The sequence below is a fragment of the Cherax quadricarinatus genome, chromosome 21, assembly GCF_038502225.1.
Source record: "Cherax quadricarinatus isolate ZL_2023a chromosome 21, ASM3850222v1, whole genome shotgun sequence".
Classification (NCBI taxonomy): domain Eukaryota; kingdom Metazoa; phylum Arthropoda; class Malacostraca; order Decapoda; family Parastacidae; genus Cherax; species Cherax quadricarinatus.
The window spans coordinates 17,786,343-17,807,264 of record NC_091312.1 but is presented as its reverse complement, the minus strand read 5'-3'; the positions used below and the strand labels follow the sequence as shown (position 1 = coordinate 17,807,264).

At 39.4% G+C, this 20,922-nt stretch overlaps 1 protein-coding gene across 3 annotated transcripts in view; it reads left to right on the top strand.

Moving 5' to 3' along the window:
• Positions 1–20,922, top strand: part of mRpL1 (mitochondrial ribosomal protein L1) — a 156,105-nt gene that overhangs the window by 83,809 nt on the left and 51,374 nt on the right. For all 3 annotated transcript variants that reach the window (XM_070087273.1, XM_070087271.1, XM_070087272.1), the window contains exon 3: positions 6,398–6,488. In XM_070087273.1, coding sequence (XP_069943374.1) covers positions 6,398–6,488 — 91 coding nt within the window. The remainder of the gene's footprint in view (positions 1–6,397; positions 6,489–20,922) is intronic.

Genomic DNA, 20,922 nt, shown 5'->3' with positions numbered 1-20,922 from the left:
ATCCACTGTACTGAATGTGTCCGCCTGCCCGCACCCCACACAAAGCATCCCACGCGTTCTAAGTCAGTCTGGCTTTATTTCTCGTCGAGTGAACATTACCCTGCACATTCATCCGTAACATTTCGTAATAATCCATTGTTTTTTGTGCTTGTTTATTGAGTGTGATTTCTAAATAAGCCACCATGGGGCTTTGGGGAAGTTCATGGGGTTGGATGTGAGTGGCCAGGATGTGGAAGAGTTGGTGAGCGACCACAGGGAAGAGCTAACCACTGAAGAGCTGCAACACCTTCAACTGGAACAGCAACAGATTGCAGCTGAGGAAATTACTTCAGAGGTGGAGGAAGAGAGAGGGGAGAATGTGCCTTCTTCAGTGATTAACCCTTTGACTGTCGCGGTCATATATATACGTCATGGGAGATACCGTGTTTGACGTATCTAAACGCATAAATTCTAGCGGCTTCAAATCAAGCGGGAGAGGGCTGGTAGGCCTACACGAGAGAGAATGGGTCTCAGTGGTCGGTGTGCACCCTGTGAAAAAAATCTGGGACTAAGCGGTGCATTGTAGGAACGCCATCTTGGTAGTCCATTTTCACCATGCCTCGCAGTAAGAAGTTCTTACTCCTCGGCAGATTGGAGGTCTTTTGTTCCCAAGTGATAGCTCAAGCAGTGATGATAGTGTCAGTGAAAGTGAATTCCCTGGTTTTGAAGTGGGTGTGACCGAAAAAATTACCCAGGATAACATAATTAGTGATGAAAACCCATATGACCCACAACCTTCCACCTCTGGTGCTGGGCCGGCTCGTTCATGTTCACCTGTACCAGGACGAAAGAGGAAACTATTTGCCCATGTACAAGACTCAGATGTGAGCAGTGCAAGTGATAGTGACAGTGATTTCAAGGTTATTGAAAGTAGTTCTAGTTGTGACAGTGAGGGTGAATATTCCCCAGTGAAGCGGCAGTATATACGACGTTGCATGCGGTCTGGTAGTGTACCATATGCTCTTCCAAGAGGAAGGAGTACATCTCGGAGCACATCCTGTGGCCCTACACCACGTCCTGATAGTGAAGATGACGATATTGTTACGATGGGTATCAATGATGCAAGTGAGGCAGCAGGCGGTGGTGGTGATAGTGATGGTGGCATGAGTCATGTGACACCAGCAGCAGGCCACGCTACTATCTGTGCTGCTGACTCTGCACAACTACAACCAGCCTCACCCGACCCCACACTCCCACAACCACAACCTGCACAACCACATTACAATATCCAGAACGCACCAGCTGACCGCATCTGGGATTGGCAGCAAGATGACGAGTTTGTTCCCAATCCCCATGACTTTGATGGAGGACAAAGTGGAATACGGCCATCATGTACACTTGGGAACAATCCCACTGAACTGGAATGCTTTCAGTTGTTCTTCGATGAACCCCTGATGGACATTATTGTCAGGGAAAGCAATACATACTATGCCCGAAATGCCTAGCCATGCTAAGCGTTCTAGTGGTACACTCTGTAATCACAATTTTACTACATGTAAACCAAACAATAACCAAATTTCTGTAAACTCAGCATTGTAATCCTTATAGAGAATAAACTTTGAATTTGAGTACACCATGGCAAACACTATTCTGTCACCAAGATCACGCCTACACCAGTGGAAGGACACAACTGTGGCAGAGATGTATCTGTTCTTTGCCACAATAATGCTTATGCCACATGTGTACAAGCATAGTGTCAACACATACTGGGTGACAGATCGCCTGATTTCAACCCCTGCTTTCAGTGACATTATACCAGTGAATAGATTTGTGTTACTGTTACGTATGTTACACTTTTCAGACAAAACCAGGCCTGACAGAAGCGACAGGTTATATAAGATCAGATGTGTGTTTATGTACCTGAAACAAAAGCGCTGTATGCATTTTTATCCCTTCAGGAAGCTTGTTATTGACAAGTCTTTGATTTTGTTCAAAGGAAGACTCTCATTCAAGCAGTATATATCAAGCAAGAGGAAACGCTTTGGTATAAAGTTATTTGTTCTGTGTGATTGCAAAACTGGTCTGGTTTTGGATATAATTGTGTACACTGGCAGTAAAAGAATGGAAGATACCAGAAAGTTACTGGGTATCTCTGGTGATGTGGTTAGAACAATGATGGAGCCATATCTTGGTAAGGGGCATATTTTATATACTGACAACTGGTATACAAGCCCTATACTCAGTGATTTCTTGCGAGTGAACATGACAGATGTGTGTGGCACAGTGCGTGGAAATCATAAACATCTGCCTAGGTTCAATGCTGGCAGTCGTAGAGGTGAAGTGCAGGTGTTTGCTGCCAATGACATCATGGCATTTTGGTGGCATGACAAACGTGATGTCACACTGCTGACATCAGTTCACCGACACGAAATGGTAGACACTGGCAAGCAGAATAGAGACCAATGAACCCATTGTAAAACCTGCAGCTGTGATGGATTACAACCTCAGTATGCGATTAGTGGACAAATGTGACATGCAGATTGGGTTTGCTGACTGTGTTCGCAAGAGTTATAAGTGGTACATAAAACTGTTTTTCCATCTTCTTGACATTTCCATGCTGAATGCTTATAATATGTATAAGTTGAAGACCAAGAAGAAACCCAAATATGGTGAATTTTGTTTGTCAGTCATCAGACAAATAATATTCAAGTACCAAGAAACAACACCTGCAATAGACCAGTGCCCACGAAATTATCAACACATGTCCTCTCGTCTGCGGCCTGGTGATCACTACCCTATTCCACTGCCTGCTACTACTGCCAAGAAAAATGCTCAGAAGAGGTGTTTTGTCTGTGGACATACCACAAAACGCCCACAAAAACGCAGAGACACTCGTTTTATGTGTGAGGAGTGTAAGATGCCATTGTGCTTATACCCATGTTTCAAAGAATTCCACAAGCTGCAGCACTTCTAGAAAAGTGTCTAGTGATTGTACATATGTATATATATTATAAAACAATCGTAATAAACATTTGTTTACATTGTTTGTTTGTGTAAACAAGTTTTAGCAACATTATAATGATATGAGTGTTTTTGCTATAATTGTTACATTCAACGAGTGTATATTTGAACATTGCACAATAATTTGGTCTCACGGGCCACAAAAGTTATGTGAAAAAATAAAATAGTGAAAAAAACAAGAAACCATCGAATACAAGTAAATCAAAGTTTACTGGGTGAGCGGCAGTCGCCGCTGTTGCTGCTCGCAGATCAATTTCAGCAAACTTCAGGACTCTATATCTCGGTAAGTACTGATGGGAAAATTTTTTTTTGGGGACTAAAACAATCAGAAAAATAATCTTAACATTTTCATAAGATTTTTTTTTTTTTCGAATATTTTGTGACACCAGGAGACACTTCAGGATTGGGCTTTTCGACAGTCAAAGGGTTAAGGACGTGTGCAAAGTGGAGTGAGTTGCAAAGTTTTTTGGAGAAATATCACCCTAACAAAGCTGTTGCAAGCTGTGTCTGCAACATGTTCAATGACAATGCCTTGTCCCATTTTAGGCAAATCTTAAAAAGATGCGAGAAACAGACCTCTCTGGACAGATTTTTTGTACAACAGGGGTCCAGTGCCAGTAAAAGACAAAGAAGGGAAGTAACCCCTGATAGTGACTTGATACCTTAAGTCCTTATGGAGGGGTATTTCCCTTCCAACCAATTACCTCTCCTCCTCCCTCTCCCTTCCTCATGTCTTCCATACGCCAACAAGAGTCTTCAATAAAGGTAAAAGTGATATTAAATTTTCATTTATCCATTTCGTTAGTCCTTTATATTTATTTCTCATTGTTGTCTGTATGTAAAACTATAGTTATTCTCTATAAAATGTATTTTTTGTTCATACTTTTGGGGATCTGGAATGGATTAATTGGATTTACATTATTTCTTATGGGAAATATTTCTTCAGTTTTCATCGAATTTGGTTTTCGTCAGACTTTCTGGAACGAATTAATGGCGAAAACCGAAGTTCCACTGTAATAGTCTCAAGAAGAAAGGTTTAGGAGTATAGGTACCATCCGACTTACGACCGAGCTTGGTTCTGACCAACCGGTCGTAAGTCAAAATGGATATAAGTCAAACCTTACTACTGAATAACAAATCACATTTTTGTAGTGACTTTTTTGTATTGTTTTATTTTGGTATTTCATTTTTTACTTTACTTTTTATGCTGTTAGTACGTACTGTATTTTATACTGTAAGGTTTAGGATAAATACTGTGTGCAACACACAGTTGTTTATTTCCCAGAAATTTGGCATACAAAACACGGTCATAAGTTGAGTGGTCGTATGTCGAGCAGGGCGTAAGTTGGATGGTAGGTGCGTTTTGATTAAAGCGTGAGCTGAGAAATGAAAAAGGAAATTTTGGTAAATTCTCTGAAAGTTATACTGTACATGTACTGTAATTAGGATAGAGAATTTTAATAAAGCAGTGTATTTTTCATACTGGAAGTTCATATTCACATGCATTACAATGTATCAATTTCTGATTGGTTGTATCAATTTCTGATTGGTATAGATGAAGACTGAATTTAAATATTAGTTTATCTAGGCTAGATTACATTACTTTAGCAAATTTGGGGTGAAGAGAGGAGGGTAGGGATCATCTTAAGAACGGTTGGAGGGAGGTGGTAAAGGAAGCTTTGAGCGCTAAGGGCTTGATCATCCAACAGGTTTGAGTGAGCATGGCATATTATTTTGGAGTGAGTGGAGGCAAGGGTTTTTTTTTGTGACCTGACCTGCTGTTGGAGTGTGTGCAATGTAAACATGAAAGGGTTCAGGGAAAAATCAGTTAGCCTGACTTGAGTCCTGGAGGTGGGAAATACAGGGATAAGATGTTGCAGTTCAGAGAGCCATTTAAACTGCAATACCAACATTACATACATAAATAGTCGGCTTAGGTTGGGCAGTGGGGATGACATAATTGTCACTTAAATAGTAACCCCATTGGAGACAGGTTGAATAAAAAGAATACATTAATGAAATTAGGAAAATATTTTAATTTAGGAGGCAGCAGGAATACTATAGTGTGTTCGATAACTGACAAAAACAAAAATTAATTGGTTATTGCATATACAAATGAGCATATCTAAATAGAGGAATTTGAGGAGACCAAAGTACAGTATAGTTTTTGTCTTAATGTAGTCATTTTATATTTAAACATGCATAGATGGGCTTTAGTCCTGAAGGTGTGAACTACAGTACAGTGCCTAGACTCTGACGAAGAGGTGGGGATGTTGGAGTTGAGAGGGTTACGGTGTATTTGAATTGTGATATCTACACACTTCTGGCAAGATGGCTAGTGAATGAATGATGATTATATTGGGGAAGAGGTCACTGTACCTAGAGGGGAGATAGCCACTGTTGAAAAATAATGTATTGATGGCTATTAATTGAAGTATTTGGAGAAGATTGTACATGTAACCGAACACTAAAGGAATAAAGGTTTCCATTTTGAAGAATGAAGTACAATGAACTGGATGATAATGAATAATGAATTGAAAGTTATTTTGAAGACAGTAACCATGTAGTTACTATAATTAAAATAAAAGAATACTTTAGGCTTTAGTTTGGAAGTTAGGAGGAGGTGCGGGATTACCAAAACTGTTGTCCAGAGGGCTGAGGAGGGGTTGTTGAGGTGGTTCGGACATGTAGAGAGAATGGAGTGAAACAGAATGACTTCAAGACTGTATCAGTCTGTAATGGAAGGAAGGCGGGGTAGGGGTCAGCCTGGGAAAGGTTGGAGGGAGGGGTTAAAGGAGGTTTTGTGTGCGAGGGGCTTGGACTTCCAGCAGGCATGCATGAGCGTGTTTGATAGGAGTGAATGGAGACAAATGGTTTTTAATACTTGACGTGCTGTTGGAGTGTGAGCAAAGTAACATTTATGAAGGGATTCAGGGAAGCCGGCAGGCCGGACTTGAGTACTGGTGATGGGAAGTACAGTGCCTGCACTCTGAAGGAGGGGTGTTAATGTTGCAGTTTAAAAACTGTAGTGTAAAGCACCCTTCTGGCAAGACAGTGGTGGAGTGAATGATGGTGAAAGTTTTTCTTTTTCGGGCCACCCTGCCTTGGTGGGAATCGGCCAGTGTGTTAATAAAAAAAAAAAAAAAAATTAGGCTTTAGTTGTGTTATTGTGTGAATTAAGTTATATTGTTCAGCATTAAGTCAAGATTAGAAACATTGTAGATATGGGAGAATACTTTTAGTTTTAATTTCAGAACTATTCTTCTGTATTTGGTGATTTTAACAAGATAGATTCAGGGAGATTATCTTGAGGGGGGATTATGGCAAGAGTGAACACTGACATTTATGAAATTCTTGTATCTGTAATAATAATAATAATAATAAATTTTTTTGCCAGACAAACTGGTGGTGCATCTCCAAGACGTAAGGACGACCATCTCAAAGATCCCATTGATAATGTGTGGATTTCAAGGTTTTACAAATGGCAGGTATGGCTAAATATTTCCGCTACTTTGAAATATTTATCAGTAAAGCTTTGAGCGATTCATGATTCTCAGTCTTGGGTAACACTATAACACCTCTGACTACAATAAGATACTCAGGACATTTCTAGATCACCGAAATAAGAGTAGCTTCTGCAGTGTCAGTATAGTGGACAAGTTATGTAAAACAAACTTTGACAATAAACTGAAAGAAACTCGGAGAATTCAGCAGCTCAAGAATTCAGTGTGTGAAACTGGTTTGTTAGCAGCATCAAGTCGGATTAAGAAAGTCAAGATGATGTTTGATGACTGTAGAACTTTGCTAGTTTGATTATGTTAAAAAAAAAAAAAATTCAACAAACTGTCCATATCCTACCAAGGCAGGGTACCAAAAAAGAAAAATGAAAGATTTTCTTAGACTTAGTAATTTATACAGGAGAAAGGGCTACTAGCTCCATGCTCCCAGCATTTTAGTCGCCTCTTACAACATGCATGGCTTACAGTGGAAGAATTCTTTTCTACTTCCCCCATAGTTACATTAAAAATTATGAATAATAATAGCCATCATTTTCAACAATGGCACATCACAAACATCTGCCTAGTTTTCCTTTTCCAAATCACAAAAAGTAACATCCAAAAGCAATTGTGCTGGTAATTGTGTTACCACAAGCATTAACCCTTAAACGGTCCAAATAGATCAACGTTCAAATCCGTAGTGCTCCAAAAGTAGATCTATGTTTTTTTACATATTTTCAAATCTTTCTTTTTTCTTTCAACACACCGGCTGTATCCCACCGAGGCGGGGTGGCCCTAAAGGAAAAACAAAAGTTTCTCCTTTTACATTTAGTAATATATACAGGAGAAGAGGTTACTAGCCCCTTGCTCCCGGCATTTTAGTCGCCTCTTACAACACGCATGGCTTATGGAGGAAGAATTCTGTTCCACTTCCCCATGGAGATAAGAGGAAATAAACAAGAATAAGAACTAGAAAGAAAATAGAAGAAAACCCAGAGGGGTGTGTATATATGTGCTTGTACATGTATGTGTAGTGTGACCTAAGTGTAAGTAGAAGTAGCAAGACATACCTGAAATCTTGCATGTTTATGAGACAGAAAAAAGGACACCAGCAATCCTACCATCACGTAAAACAATTACAGGCTTTCGTTTCACACTCATTTGGCAGAATGGTAGTACCCCCCTGGGTGGTTGCTGTCTACCAACCTTCTACCTACAATATTTTCAAATATAACAAGAAAAAAAAATTGTAGATAAGTTTTTTTACACATTTTCAAATGTAAAAAAAAAAAAAAAAAAATGTACATTTTTTTACATACTTTCAAATGTTGAAAAAACTTATATATACGTTTTGACCGTTTAAGGGTCAAGACAGAAATGGACAAATACGTATATAGCAATGACATTATTGCCTCAAGAAGAAAATCCACTAGAGTGGTGGAGAGAAAATATGATAATTCTTCCATTTTGAGCAATCCTAGCAAGCAAACACTGTATATAAGTTCACTCTCCTCTTCAGAGAGTGAAAGATTGTTAGCCATTGGAAGAAACATGTACTCTCCTCATAGGGATAGACTAACCTCTAAAAATGGGTAGATGTTAATGTATCTCAGTTCAGGTTGAGAATTTTTAATTTTACCTATTACAGTAATGTACTGTATTTTTTTTTAAATTCAGGTATTAGAGTATCATATTTTTTTTAAATTTTCAGCGTTTGTCATCAAAGTTGAAAAAACTTTATAGTGGAAATGTTGGCTAATTCAGTTTAATATTGTAGGGGTTGCTCAAGTTCTGAACTGTAATTTTAAATTTCCATTTACAGTGGACCCTCGCATAACGCTATTAATTCCTTCCTGAGAGCTCAATGTTATGCGAAATTATCGTTATGCGAATGAATTTTCCCCATAAGAAATATTTTTTATTATTTTTTTTATTATCACACTGGCCGATTCCCACCAAGGCAGGGTGGCCCGAAAAAGAAAAACTTTCACCATCATTCACTCCATCACTGTCTTGCCAGAAGGGTGCTTTACACTACAGTTTTTAAACTGCAACATTAACACCCCTCCTTCAGAGTGCAGGCACTGTACTTCCCATCTCCAGGACTCAAGTCCGGCCTGCCGGTTTCCCTGAATCCCTTCATAAATGTTACTTTGCTCACACTCCAACAGCACGTCAAGTATTAAAAACCATTTGTCTCCATTCACTCCTATCAAACACGCTCACGCATGCCTGCTGGAAGTCCAAGCCCCTCGCACACAAAACCTCCTTTACCCCCTCCCTCCAACCCTTCCTAGGCCGACCCCTACCCCGCCTTCCTTCCACTACAGACTGATACACTCTTGAAGTCATTCTGTTTCGCTCCATTCTCTCTACATGTCCGAACCACCTCAACAACCCTTCCTCAGCCCTCTGGACAACAGTTTTGGTAATCCCGCACCTCCTCCTAACTTCCAAACTACGAATTCTCTGCATTATATTCACACCACACACTGCCCTCAGACATGACATCTCCACTGCCTCCAGCCTTCTCCTCGCTGCAACATTCATCACCCACGCTTCACACCCATATAAGAGCGTTGGTAAAACTATACTCTCATACATTCCCCTCTTTGCCTCCAAGGACAAAGTTCTTTGTCTCCACAGACTCCTAAGTGCACCACTCACTCTTTTTCCCTCATCAATTCTATGATTCACCTCATCTTTCATAGACCCATCCGCTGACACGTCCACTCCCAAATATCTGAATACGTTCACCTCCTCCATACTCTCTCCCTCCAATCTGATATTCAATCTTTCATCACCTAAGAAATAATGGAAATCAAATTAATCCGTTCCTGACACCCAAAAGTATGAAAAAAAAAAATTTTTACCACATGAAATATTAATTTTAATACGTACACACAAATTGAAGAAGACATGCACAGTTACATGACACTTACCTTTATTGAAGATCTGGTGATGATTGATGGGATGGGAGGAGGGGAGAGTGTTGATGGTCTTAGTGTTTAGAAGGGGAATCCCCTTCCATTAGGACTTGAGGTGTCAAGTTCTTTTCCGGGGCTACTTCCCTTCTTCTTTTAACCCCTTGACTGTCGCAACCCCCCAATCCTGAGGTGTCTCCTGGTGTCGCAAAATTTAAAAAAAAAAAAAAAATTCTTATGAAATGATAGAGGTTTTTTTCCCGATTGTAATGACACTAAAAAAACGATATTTGATGGAAAACTGACGGAATTATGCTCTCGCAAAGTTAGCGACCTCGGCGATATTGACAAATCGGCGATTTCACCCACTTTGAGCCCTATTTTCGGCTAATTCCTTTGTTCCAGTCGACAAAACTCATAGCTATTTCTTTAGAACTCCATTTTTTTCTATCGATTGAGTACAAGAAACTGCCCATTTACCGATTTCAACTACCCAATAATGTGGTCAGAAATTTGCAATTTGGCCAATTTCACGAAAATTAAAAAATATGACATTTTCAAAATAAGGTCCAGAATGAACAATGCAGACATTCCTGGCTCTAAAATAACATTTTCTTTGTTCATCAGTCATGTCTCCAGGCCCCTCTTGCTTTCTATTTTGAATTTTTATTCAATCAAAAAATAGAAGACTTACTATTATGCAGACTACTGCAATAATTGTATAAATAACATCAACCCATTCATGACTGCATATTAGAATGGCTGGTTGGACATTTATTGGACAATGACATCATTTGTGTACTTTTGAACATTGGCAAAAATCAAACATTTCCTCTACTTTGAGCTCCATTTCCAGGTTCTTTTTATTTTTTTTTTTTTCAACAAACCGGCCGTATCCCACCAAGGCAGGGTGGCCCAAAAAGAAAAACAAAGTTTCTCTTTTTAAATTTAGTAATTTATACGGGAGAAGGGGTTACTTGCCCCTTGCTCCCGGCATTTTAGCCGCCTCTTACAACACGCATGGCTTACGGAGGAAGAATTCTGTTTCACTTCCCCATGGAGATAAGAGGAAATAAACAACAACAAGAACTAGAAAGAAAATAGAAGAAAACCCAGAGGGATGTGTATATATACATATATATGCTTGTACATGCAGTGTAGTGTGACCTAAGTGTAAGTAGAAGTAGCAAGACGTACCTGAAATCTTGCATGTTTGAGACAGAAAAAAAAAGGACACCAGTAATCCTACCATCAAGGTTCTTTTTATAGTAAAATCAATCAAAATCACCTCTATTTCTATAATATATTTTCCATTCTATCAAATGAGACCAAGAAAACGAGAATACAACCATAAATACTATACGAAAATAGACCACAAAGTCGGCATTTTAATTAAAAAAAACGGTCGGAGTTTTTTTTTTCTCATTACGCACTGCGTGCTCCAGGATTTTTTTTATATGGTGCACACTGACCACACAGACCCATTCTCTCACATGTGGGCCTACCAGCTTTCTCCTGCTTGATTTGAAGCTGCTAGAATTTATGAGTATACAGTGGACCCCCGGTTAACGATTTTAATCCGTGCAAGAGGGGTAATTGTTATGCGAAATAATCGTTATGCGAATGAATTTTCCCCATAAGAAATAATGGAAATAAAATTAATCCGTGCAAGACACCCAAAAGTATGAAAAAAAAAATTTTACCACATGAAATATACATTTTCCCACACACAAAGAGAAGGATACATGCACAATAGTAGAGCAGTACATGCACAGTATATATTGTGCATGTACTAGTCTACTAAATGAAGAATAAATGACACTTACCTTTATTGAAGATGCAGCAATGACTGATGAGACACTGTGTCCTGGGAGTGCCTTTTCCTCCTGAGTACTGTAGGTCCTGTTTGGCATTTTCTTCTAGAACAGGCCTTATCACACTGTGTATGCCACTACGATTCTTAAATCTCTCAAACCAACCTTTGCTGGCTTTAAATTCACCAATATGAGCACTAGTTCCAGGCATTTTTCCCTGTTCACCTGGGTGTTAGTCGACTTGTGTGGGTTGCATCCTGGGAGACAAGATTAAGGACCCCAATGGAAATAAGTTAGTCTTCGATGACACTGACTTTTTTGGGTTATCCTGGGTGGCAAATCCTCTGGGGTTAATTGTTTCTTGGTATTCTCAATAAGCCACACCAACAACGGTGCTACAGCAGCAACAGCAGCTGACAGTGCAGCAGCAGCAGCAGCTGACAGTGCAGCAGCAGCAGCAGCTGACAGTGCAGCAGCAGCAGCAGCTGTACCACCAATAGTAGCGATGGTTGATTGGGGTTTATTATACAACCTGGCCAGCTCGGAGACATGCACTCCACTTCCATACTTATCAATGATCTTTTTCTTCATCTCTATTGTAATTCTCACCCTTATTGCTGTAGGGTTGGCACTAGAAGCTTTCTTGGGGCCCATGGTCACTTATTTTCCAGAAAAAGCACCGAAAACACTGTAATAATACGAAATATTCCGATTGTATGCTTGGATGTTACCGCGGAGGCTGGCTGGTAAACAATGCCACCGGCGGAACATGTGAGCGTGGCTCAGGCCGCACATTGGACGCGTCTCGGACGAAAATCGGTAAGCGGGTTTTTAAGCGGTATGTGAGGCAAAATTTTTGCAATTAAAGTAAGCGGTATGCGAAATAATCGCTATGTGATGCCATCGTTATGCGGGGGTCCACTGTATATACGTCAAATACGGTACCTTGTAAGACGTATATATACGGCCGTGGCAGTCAAAGGGTTAATGCCACTAGGACCAGCTTCAGAGTCACTGGACTTCTGTCGCACAACATATCTGTCCATAGAGGTCTGTACCTCTCGTTCCTTTATGACTTTCCTAAAGTGGTTCACAACATTGTCAGTGTAATAGTCACCAGCATGGCTTGCAACAGCTGTCTGAAGGTGATTTTCATCCATAAAGGTTTGCACTTTAAGCCACATTGCACAGATTTCCTTAATCTTTGAAGTAGGCAACTTCTTCAATTTCTCTCTCCCCTCCTCCGAAGCAGTTTCCTCAGGTGTGGCCTCATGCTGATGAAGATGATCTAGCAGGTCATCAGTGGTTAGTTCTTCATTGTCCTCCTCCACCAACTCTTCCACATCATCCCCACTAACCTCCAACCCCAAGGACTTTCCCAATGCCACAATGGATTCCTCAACTGGCATAGGATTCCCAGGGTTAGCCTCAAACCCTTCAAAATTCCTTTGGTCTACACATTCTGGCCACAGTTTCTTCCAAGCAGAGTTCAAGGTCCTCTTAGTCACTCCCTCCCAAGCCTTACCTATAAGGTTTACACAATTGAGGATATTAAAGTGCTCTCTCCAAAACTCTCTTAGAGTCAATTGAGTTTCTGAGGTCACTACAAAGCACCTTTCAAACAGAGCTTTTGTGTACAGTTTTTTGAAGTTTGCAATAACCTGCTGGTCCATGGGCTGCAGGAGAGGAGTGGTATTAGGAGGCAAAAACTTGACCTTAATGAAGCTCATGTCCCCACAAAGTCGCTCTGCCAAGTCTGTAGAATGACCAGGGGCATTATCTAACACCAGGAGGCACTTAAGGTCTAATTTCTTTTCAGTTAGGTAATTTTTCACAATGCATGGTGTAACCAGTCATAGAAAAAGTCCCTAATGACCCATGCCTTACTGTTTGCCCTCCACAGCACACACAAATTAGCCTTGAGGATATTCTTTTGCCTGAACCCTCTGGGAGTTTGAGTGATACACTAATAAAGGCTTCACTTTGCAATCACCACTAGCATTGGAACACATGAGAAGAGTAAGCCTGTCTTTCATTGGCTTATGCCCTGGTAGTGCCTTTTCTTCCTGAGTAATGTAGGTCCTGCTTGGCATTTTCTTCCAAAACAGGCCTGTTTCGTCACAAACACTTGTTCAGGTTTCAGTCCTTCACTGTCTATGTACTCCTTGAATTCCTGCACATACTTTTCAGCTGCTTTGTGGTCCAAACTGGCAGCCTCACCATGCCTTATCACACTATGTATGCCACTACGCTTCTTAAATCTCTCAAACCAACCTTTGCTGGCCTTAAATTTACTCACATCATCACTAATTGCAGGCATTTTTCTAATTAAATCCTGATGCAACTTCCTAGCCTTTTCACTTATGATCGCTTGAGAGATGCTATCTCCTGCTATCTGTTTTATGTTTATCCACACCAATAAGAGTCTCTCAACATCTTCTATCACTTGCGATCTCTGTTTCGAAAACACAGTTGCACCTTTGGCAAGAACAACTTCCTTGATTGCCGTTTTCTTGGACACAATAGTAGCGATGGTTGATTGGGGTTTACTATACAACCTGGCCAGCTCGGAGACACGTACTCCACTTTCATACTTAGCAATGATCTTTCTTCATCTCTATAGTAATTCTCACCCTTATTCTTGTAGGGTTGGCACTAGAAGCTTTCTTGGGACCCATGGTCACTTATTTTGCAGATGAAATCACCAAAAGCGCTGTAATAATACGAAATGTTCCGATTGTATGCTTGGATGTTACCGCGGAGGCTGGCTGGTAAACAATGCCACCGGCGGAACATGTGAGGCTGGCTCAGGCCGCACATTAGACGCGTCTTGGACGAATAGCGTTGAGCGAGTTTTTTAGCCGTATGCGAGGCAAAATTTTAGCGATAAAATGTATCAGTATGCAGATTTAACGTTATGTGATGCCAACGGTATGCGAGGGTCCACTGTATTACAATAAAATATGTTTTCATCAGTTTTCAAAAAGTTTTCAAAGCTTTAGATAAGTAGCATTATGAGTGTTGGATAATTTAGTTTCATGTTTAACATAACTAGAAATTATTTAGATTTTTATTTTCGTACTTGATTTCTGATTATATCTTCATCAGATTACTAAATACAGTGGACCCCCGGTTCGCGATATTAATCCGTTCCTGAGAGCTCATCGTAAACCAAAATTATCGGAAAGCGAATGAATTTTCCCCATAAGAAATAATGGAAATCAAATTAATCCGTGCGAGACACTCAAAAGTGTGAAAAAAATAACTTTTACCACATGAAATATTAAGTTTAATGCAGTAGAATAATTACAATAACAATGGAATAATAACAATAGAATTATTGACACTTACCTTTAATGAAGATCTGGTGATGATTGATGGGACGGGAGGAGGGGAGAGTGTTGAACCTATTGTTTAGAAGGGGAATCCCCTCCATTAGGACTTGAGGTAGCAAGTTCTTTTCTGGGGTTACTTCTCTTCTTTTAATGCCACTAGGACCAGCTTGAGAGTCACTGGACTTCTATCGCACAACATATCTGTCCGTAGAGGCCTGTACCTCTCGTTCCTTTATGACTTTCCTAAAGTGGTTCACAACATTGTCAGTGTAATAGTCACCAGCAGCGGCAGCAGCTACCTCCAAGCTCCGTACTTTTCTCCAACTATCAGAGCCACCAATGCTCCTATGATAACCTAGTTACAAGCAAAACTGCACTACCCAACGTAGCACTCAGAATGACCAAAGATTACCAACAGTGAAACCTACAAATCGAAAATAATAGAGATCAAAGGAAGACTGCCCTCAAACCCAAAGCAACACCCCGCTGCCAGCCGAACAACGTAACCGTAAGCTTTGTATAACTACAACTTCTTCTTAATTACAACAATTCCTGTAGTATTATGAGCGCAATCTCAGAGGAAACAGCACCAAGGCCAGCAAGAAAACACCAAAAAATCAACTATTCAACAAGTGTAGCCAGGAGGAAGCCGGCCCAGCAACCACCCCTCTCACCACCGCTCAAGGCAACACCACAACAATAACAACAAACATGGCTGCCCCCAGCCCATCCACCCCTCTCTTCCCCAGATTCAACTTACCAAGTAGTCTCTCAGGTATGACCAACGATCCAGATACCCTAAAGTCATGCATCTCCACCTTAGTTATTGAAAATATGAATCTTCGAGAGACGCTAACAAAACAAGACACCAAGATGACACAACTCGAGAACAAAATCCTCAGTCTTGAACAAAAGTTATCAACACCAGGAATGACTAACTATGGCAAAACCATCCAAACAGTCATAGATAGCCATACAGAACAAATAAAATCTCTAAATACAAAGGTTGAAGAAGCAGTAAAAGAATGGAAGAACAACTTAGATAACCAGTTCAGTGACTACTTTGCTCTCCAAGAATATAAAACTAAGCAAGATAAACTATCGGATGCAGTAATAGTTAACAGTCCACTTTTTCCCAGTGATATGAACCAAATGAACAGTAAAGAAATTACTCTCCAGATCATAAAGGACCAAACAAAAGTTACAGTACCAGAGTCAGAAATAAAGGAAGCCAGGTTACTAGGATCCCATGGTAGAAAAAGTGTTATACTTAGATTCCACTCACATGACAGGAAAAAAGACTTAATAATTGCATCTATTAAAGTAAAGAAAGAGGTATACATAAACGAGTGTCTTACCAAAAAACGTCAGAACCTCCTATATAGAGTCAGAAAACTTAAGCAGGAGAATAATGACACAATACACCAATGCTTCACACAGGATGGGAAAATTCTAGTTAGGAAAACAAATGTAGGTCAACTGTACACAATCACGAACGAGAATAATCTATCACGATTTCTCAGGGATACTAATCTTACAGAGAATAACTAAACAATGTCCAACCTAAAAGCCTACGTAGTGTAGTGTATGTTTTGCTCCATTATTGTTCAAATTTCATAGTACAATCTCTTAGTAATTAAATAATCAACTACCTCATTATGTGATTTTACTAGTAAGCATAAGTCACTTTATGTAATTTTCTTATTTACTATTGTTTGCTTAAATATTAGCTGAATTGATACTTGCTCTGTCCATATTACTACCTCATATTTTTTTAAATACTATTAATTGATATTACTTACTAAAATCAATAATTAATTACCATTTTTTACTATCAGTACAATTTACTCTTAATATTTTTGACATCATTTAATTACCATTACTTGTCTAATTACCATAACCTGTTTTAATACCACATTTACTATCTTAGAGTACTCTTAAATACCTTGTACTGCCAAATAACCTCTAGTATAACTACCAGTGCAATATTGAATCCAAATAACTGTTCTTAAAATTTAATACTTGAAATAAACATTACTCTTTTTTTTTTTTTTTTTTTTTTTTTTTTTTTTTTTTTTTTTTTTCTAATTAATCTTTTTTTGTAATCATTATTACTTTCTAAAAATTTATTAAACACCATATTTACTACCAGTCAATTTTACTTTTGTAAATTAATCATTATTTTATACTTTTCATAACATTTTGTTGCCAGATTTTCAAGTTTGTATATTCAACTCCAACCTTTATATTATCCTTTGTACCTGTGTACCTGTCTACCATCTTACTAACATATAACGAAGTCATTGCCATTGTTATTTTTACTTATTATTCTTTTGGTACTTTAGTTTGTGAATTTTATTTTGTCAATTTAAATCTAGTTATACTCTTGATCTTGTTAACAACCTTTATCAGACCCTAGTGCAATTGCAAGTACCATTTTAATTTGTATTTTTATATTATAAGTTTATACCTAGTTGTACTTTAGCTCATTCTAGCTCAATACATAGACAACACTAAATTCATTATATTAGACCTTAGTGCAATTACAAGAGTGAGTCTGGTGCCACTTGTAATTTTTTTTTTATAGTATTAGTTTATACCTAGTTGTACTTTAGCTCATTCTAGCACAACACATTGACAATATCAGTTTCATTATGTTTATTAGTGACTATACTCTATATGACCAAAGTGCTTTAGCGGTATACTTATCTAAACTTCCCACCACTACAGAAATCAGTATTAGAACTCACCACATAATACAGGATATAAACAACCACTATTTAAACCTAAAAGATGAATGATCGCGTTGACCCTGATCTAAACCTCCATAATCTAATACACAATCAAAACTTATTGGAAAGTAACTGCCTTTATTACACAGCATCACAGGCCAGCACTATCCTGAACACTGCTCAAAGTCTATCAGTTCTTAACTACAACATCAGGTCCTTAAGCAAACACTATGATCACCTCCTGGCACTCCTTGAGTCACTAAAGATACCCTTTTGCATTATTCTTACTGAGACCTGGCTTAAGCAGGACAAAATTGATATCTACCCACTACCAGGATACACAGCAATCCACAACTGCAGACCATACCAAGTTGGGGGTGGTACTGCAATCTATTACTCTAACCAACTATTTTGTATTAGCACTAATTGCTTTAGTGATGAATATGGGGAATACATTTTTGCTAATTTTACTGTAAAAAACCTCAAGACGCCTATAACAATCGGTGCCATATACCGGATACCCCACACAAACATCCCAAACTTCAGTGAGAATCTAAAGTCACTAATAACAAACAGACAAATGAACAAGCACCACCTTCTCTTAGCTGGAGACTTCAATATCAACCTTGGCCTACCAGATGATCAGACTGTAACTGATTTCATCAACAATATGAACAACACACTTCTCATACCAACAATAACTAAACCAACCAGGCTGACTGAGACAAGTGCAACCATAATAGACCACATATGGACCAATATACTAGCCCCCCTTAAATCAGAGATAATCACAGACAGCACTACTGACCACTACCCAACCTTCCTCTTAACAAACATTAGTAAGCCACCACTCGAATACAACAAAGTTTCATTTAGACTCCATGACGAGGCCTCAATAAGGAATTTCACAGCAGACCTAGAGACTGTTGACTGGCCTACAGAATTCTCCAATGCCAATGGTATTGACGATTGGGCAGACATTTTTCTTAACAAAATACTTAGACTATACAACAAACATTGTCCTATAAAAACGAAACAGATCACGAATAAACGGCTTGGTTGCCCATGGCTAACCAGCAGCATTCTGGAATCCATTGATAAGAAACACCAATATGAAAAGCAATATAGACAGGGCTTAATACACAAAGATATTCTTAAACAATATTCAACAGTTCTCACCAAATTAATAAAGAAAGCCAAACAACTGTACTACTCCAGCAGATTCACTGACACAAAAGGAGATATAAAAAAGACCTGGAAAACACTTTCCCAGATTCTGGGGACCAACAAACTGAAAAAAAAACCAAGAATATTGTTCTAACTAAACCTCATGAAGCACCACTGCATCCCACTGATACAGCTAACAAGATAAATCACTTCTTCTCAAACATAGGATCTAATCTCGCCAATAAAATCCCATGTACCAATGTCCGTGCCAGGGACTACCTAGATGGGAATTTCCCAAATTCTTTCTATCTTGTACCAACTGAGCCCACGGAAGTCACCGCGATCATAAAGTCACTTAAAAATAACTTGGGGAATCTGTCTCACGTCCCACCATTAATGTACAAGCGAGCGGCCCATGTCCTTTCGCATGCTATTACATTACTTTTTAACAAGTCACTAGAAACTAGCGCTTTCCCGACACTACTCAAGACAGCAAGGGTTACACCAATACATAAAGGTGGTGACCCTACAGACGTAAACAACTACATAGGCCAATATCAAACTTACCGTTGCTATCCAAAATCTTCGAGAAACTCGTGCACAGGAGACTATATTCATTTATAACGTCACTAAACATACTCAACCCCTGCCAATTTGGATTCAGGAAAAATAAAAGCACTAATGATACAATTATAAAAATGCTAGACCTGCTTTACACAGCATTGGAAAATAAAGAATATCTGCTAGGAATTTTTTATTGACCTAAGAAAAGCGTTTGACACAGTAGACCACGGCATCCTACTCCACAAACTTGACCACTATGGTATAAGAGGCCATGCGCTTGCATATTTTAAATCCTACCTTTCTAACAGGTATCAGTATGTCACCATTAAAGACACAGCCTCATCAATACAGCCACTTGATACTGGAGTTCCGCAGGGAAGTGTCCTTGGACCCCTGCTCTTCCTCATTTACATCAATGATCTTCCAAGCATATCCCAACACCTGAAACCCATTCTCTTTGCTGACGACACGACTTATGTCATCTCCCACCCTAATCTTGCCACCCTCAACACCATTGTTAACGAGGAGCTGCTCAAAATACCAACTTGAATGACAGCCAATAAACTTACACTTAACACTGGCAAAACCTACTATACAGTGGTCCCTCGTTTTTCATAATTAATCCGTTCCTGGAGCCGTTACTATAAACGAAATTTACGATTTACGAATCAATTTTCCCCATAAGAAATAATGTAAATACGATTAATCCATTCCTGACACCCAGAAGTATTAAAACAAAAAAAATTTTTACATGAAATATACATGTAGTACATATACAATACAATGGGAAATGATGAATGAAACATTAACAGCATAACACTTACCTTTATTGGAGATTCTTCTTAGTGTATGGGAGACTGGAGGAGGAGAGAGAGTGGATTGTTTATAGTTTGGAAGGGGAATCCCGTTCCAGCAACACCTCAGGTACCAATTGCTTTTCTGGGGTTGCTTGTCTTCTCTGTTTCTTAATGCCACTAGGACCACCTTGAGAGTCACTGGAGTCCTGTCTCGCAAAATAACTGTGGAGAGAGCTCTGTTTCTGGCGTCTCTTTAACACTTCCCTTAAATGGCCCAAGACTTTGTCACTGTACATGTTGCCAACCTGGCTTGCAACAACCTTGTTAGGGTGATGTTTCTCCATAAAGCTTTCCATCTTACCCTACATAGTAAAAATCTCTTTAATTTCTGAAGAAGGCACCTTCTTCCATCTCTCTCCCTCCTCATCTGCAGCAAGATTCTGAGCTGCGATGTGTTGCTCTTCCTGCTGAAGCTCTTGCAGCTCCTCAGTGGTGAGCTCTTCGTTGTGGTCTTCCACCAATTCTTCCGCATCCTCCAAACTCACATCCAACCTCATGGAACTCCTCAGTGCCACAATTGATTTTACAACAGACATAGGCTCATTAGGGTCGGTCCCAAACCCTTCAAAATCCCTCTTGTCGACACAATCTGGCCACAATTTTCTCCAGGCAGAGTTCAAAGTCCTGGTAGTCACTGCCTCCCAAGCCATACCTATAAGGGTTATGCAATGAAGGATGCTGAAGTGTTCTCTCCAAAATTCCCTTAGGGTCAAGTGAGTGTCTGTGGTCACAGTCAAGCACCTGTGAAACATTGCTTTTGTGTAGAGTTTTTTAAAGTTTGCAATGACCTGCTGGTCCATGCGCTGGAGGAGAGGAGTGGCATTCGGGGGCAAGAATTTTACTGTGATGAACCCAAACTCCTCGAAAATTAGGTCATCCAAGTTTGGAGGATGAGCAGGTGCATTGTCCATTACTAGCAGGCACTTGAGATCCAATTTCTTTTCCAGGAGATACTCCTTCACACTAGGGCCAATCACTTCATTGAACCACTCGACGAAAATTTCCCTCGTGACCCATGCCTTACTATTAGAT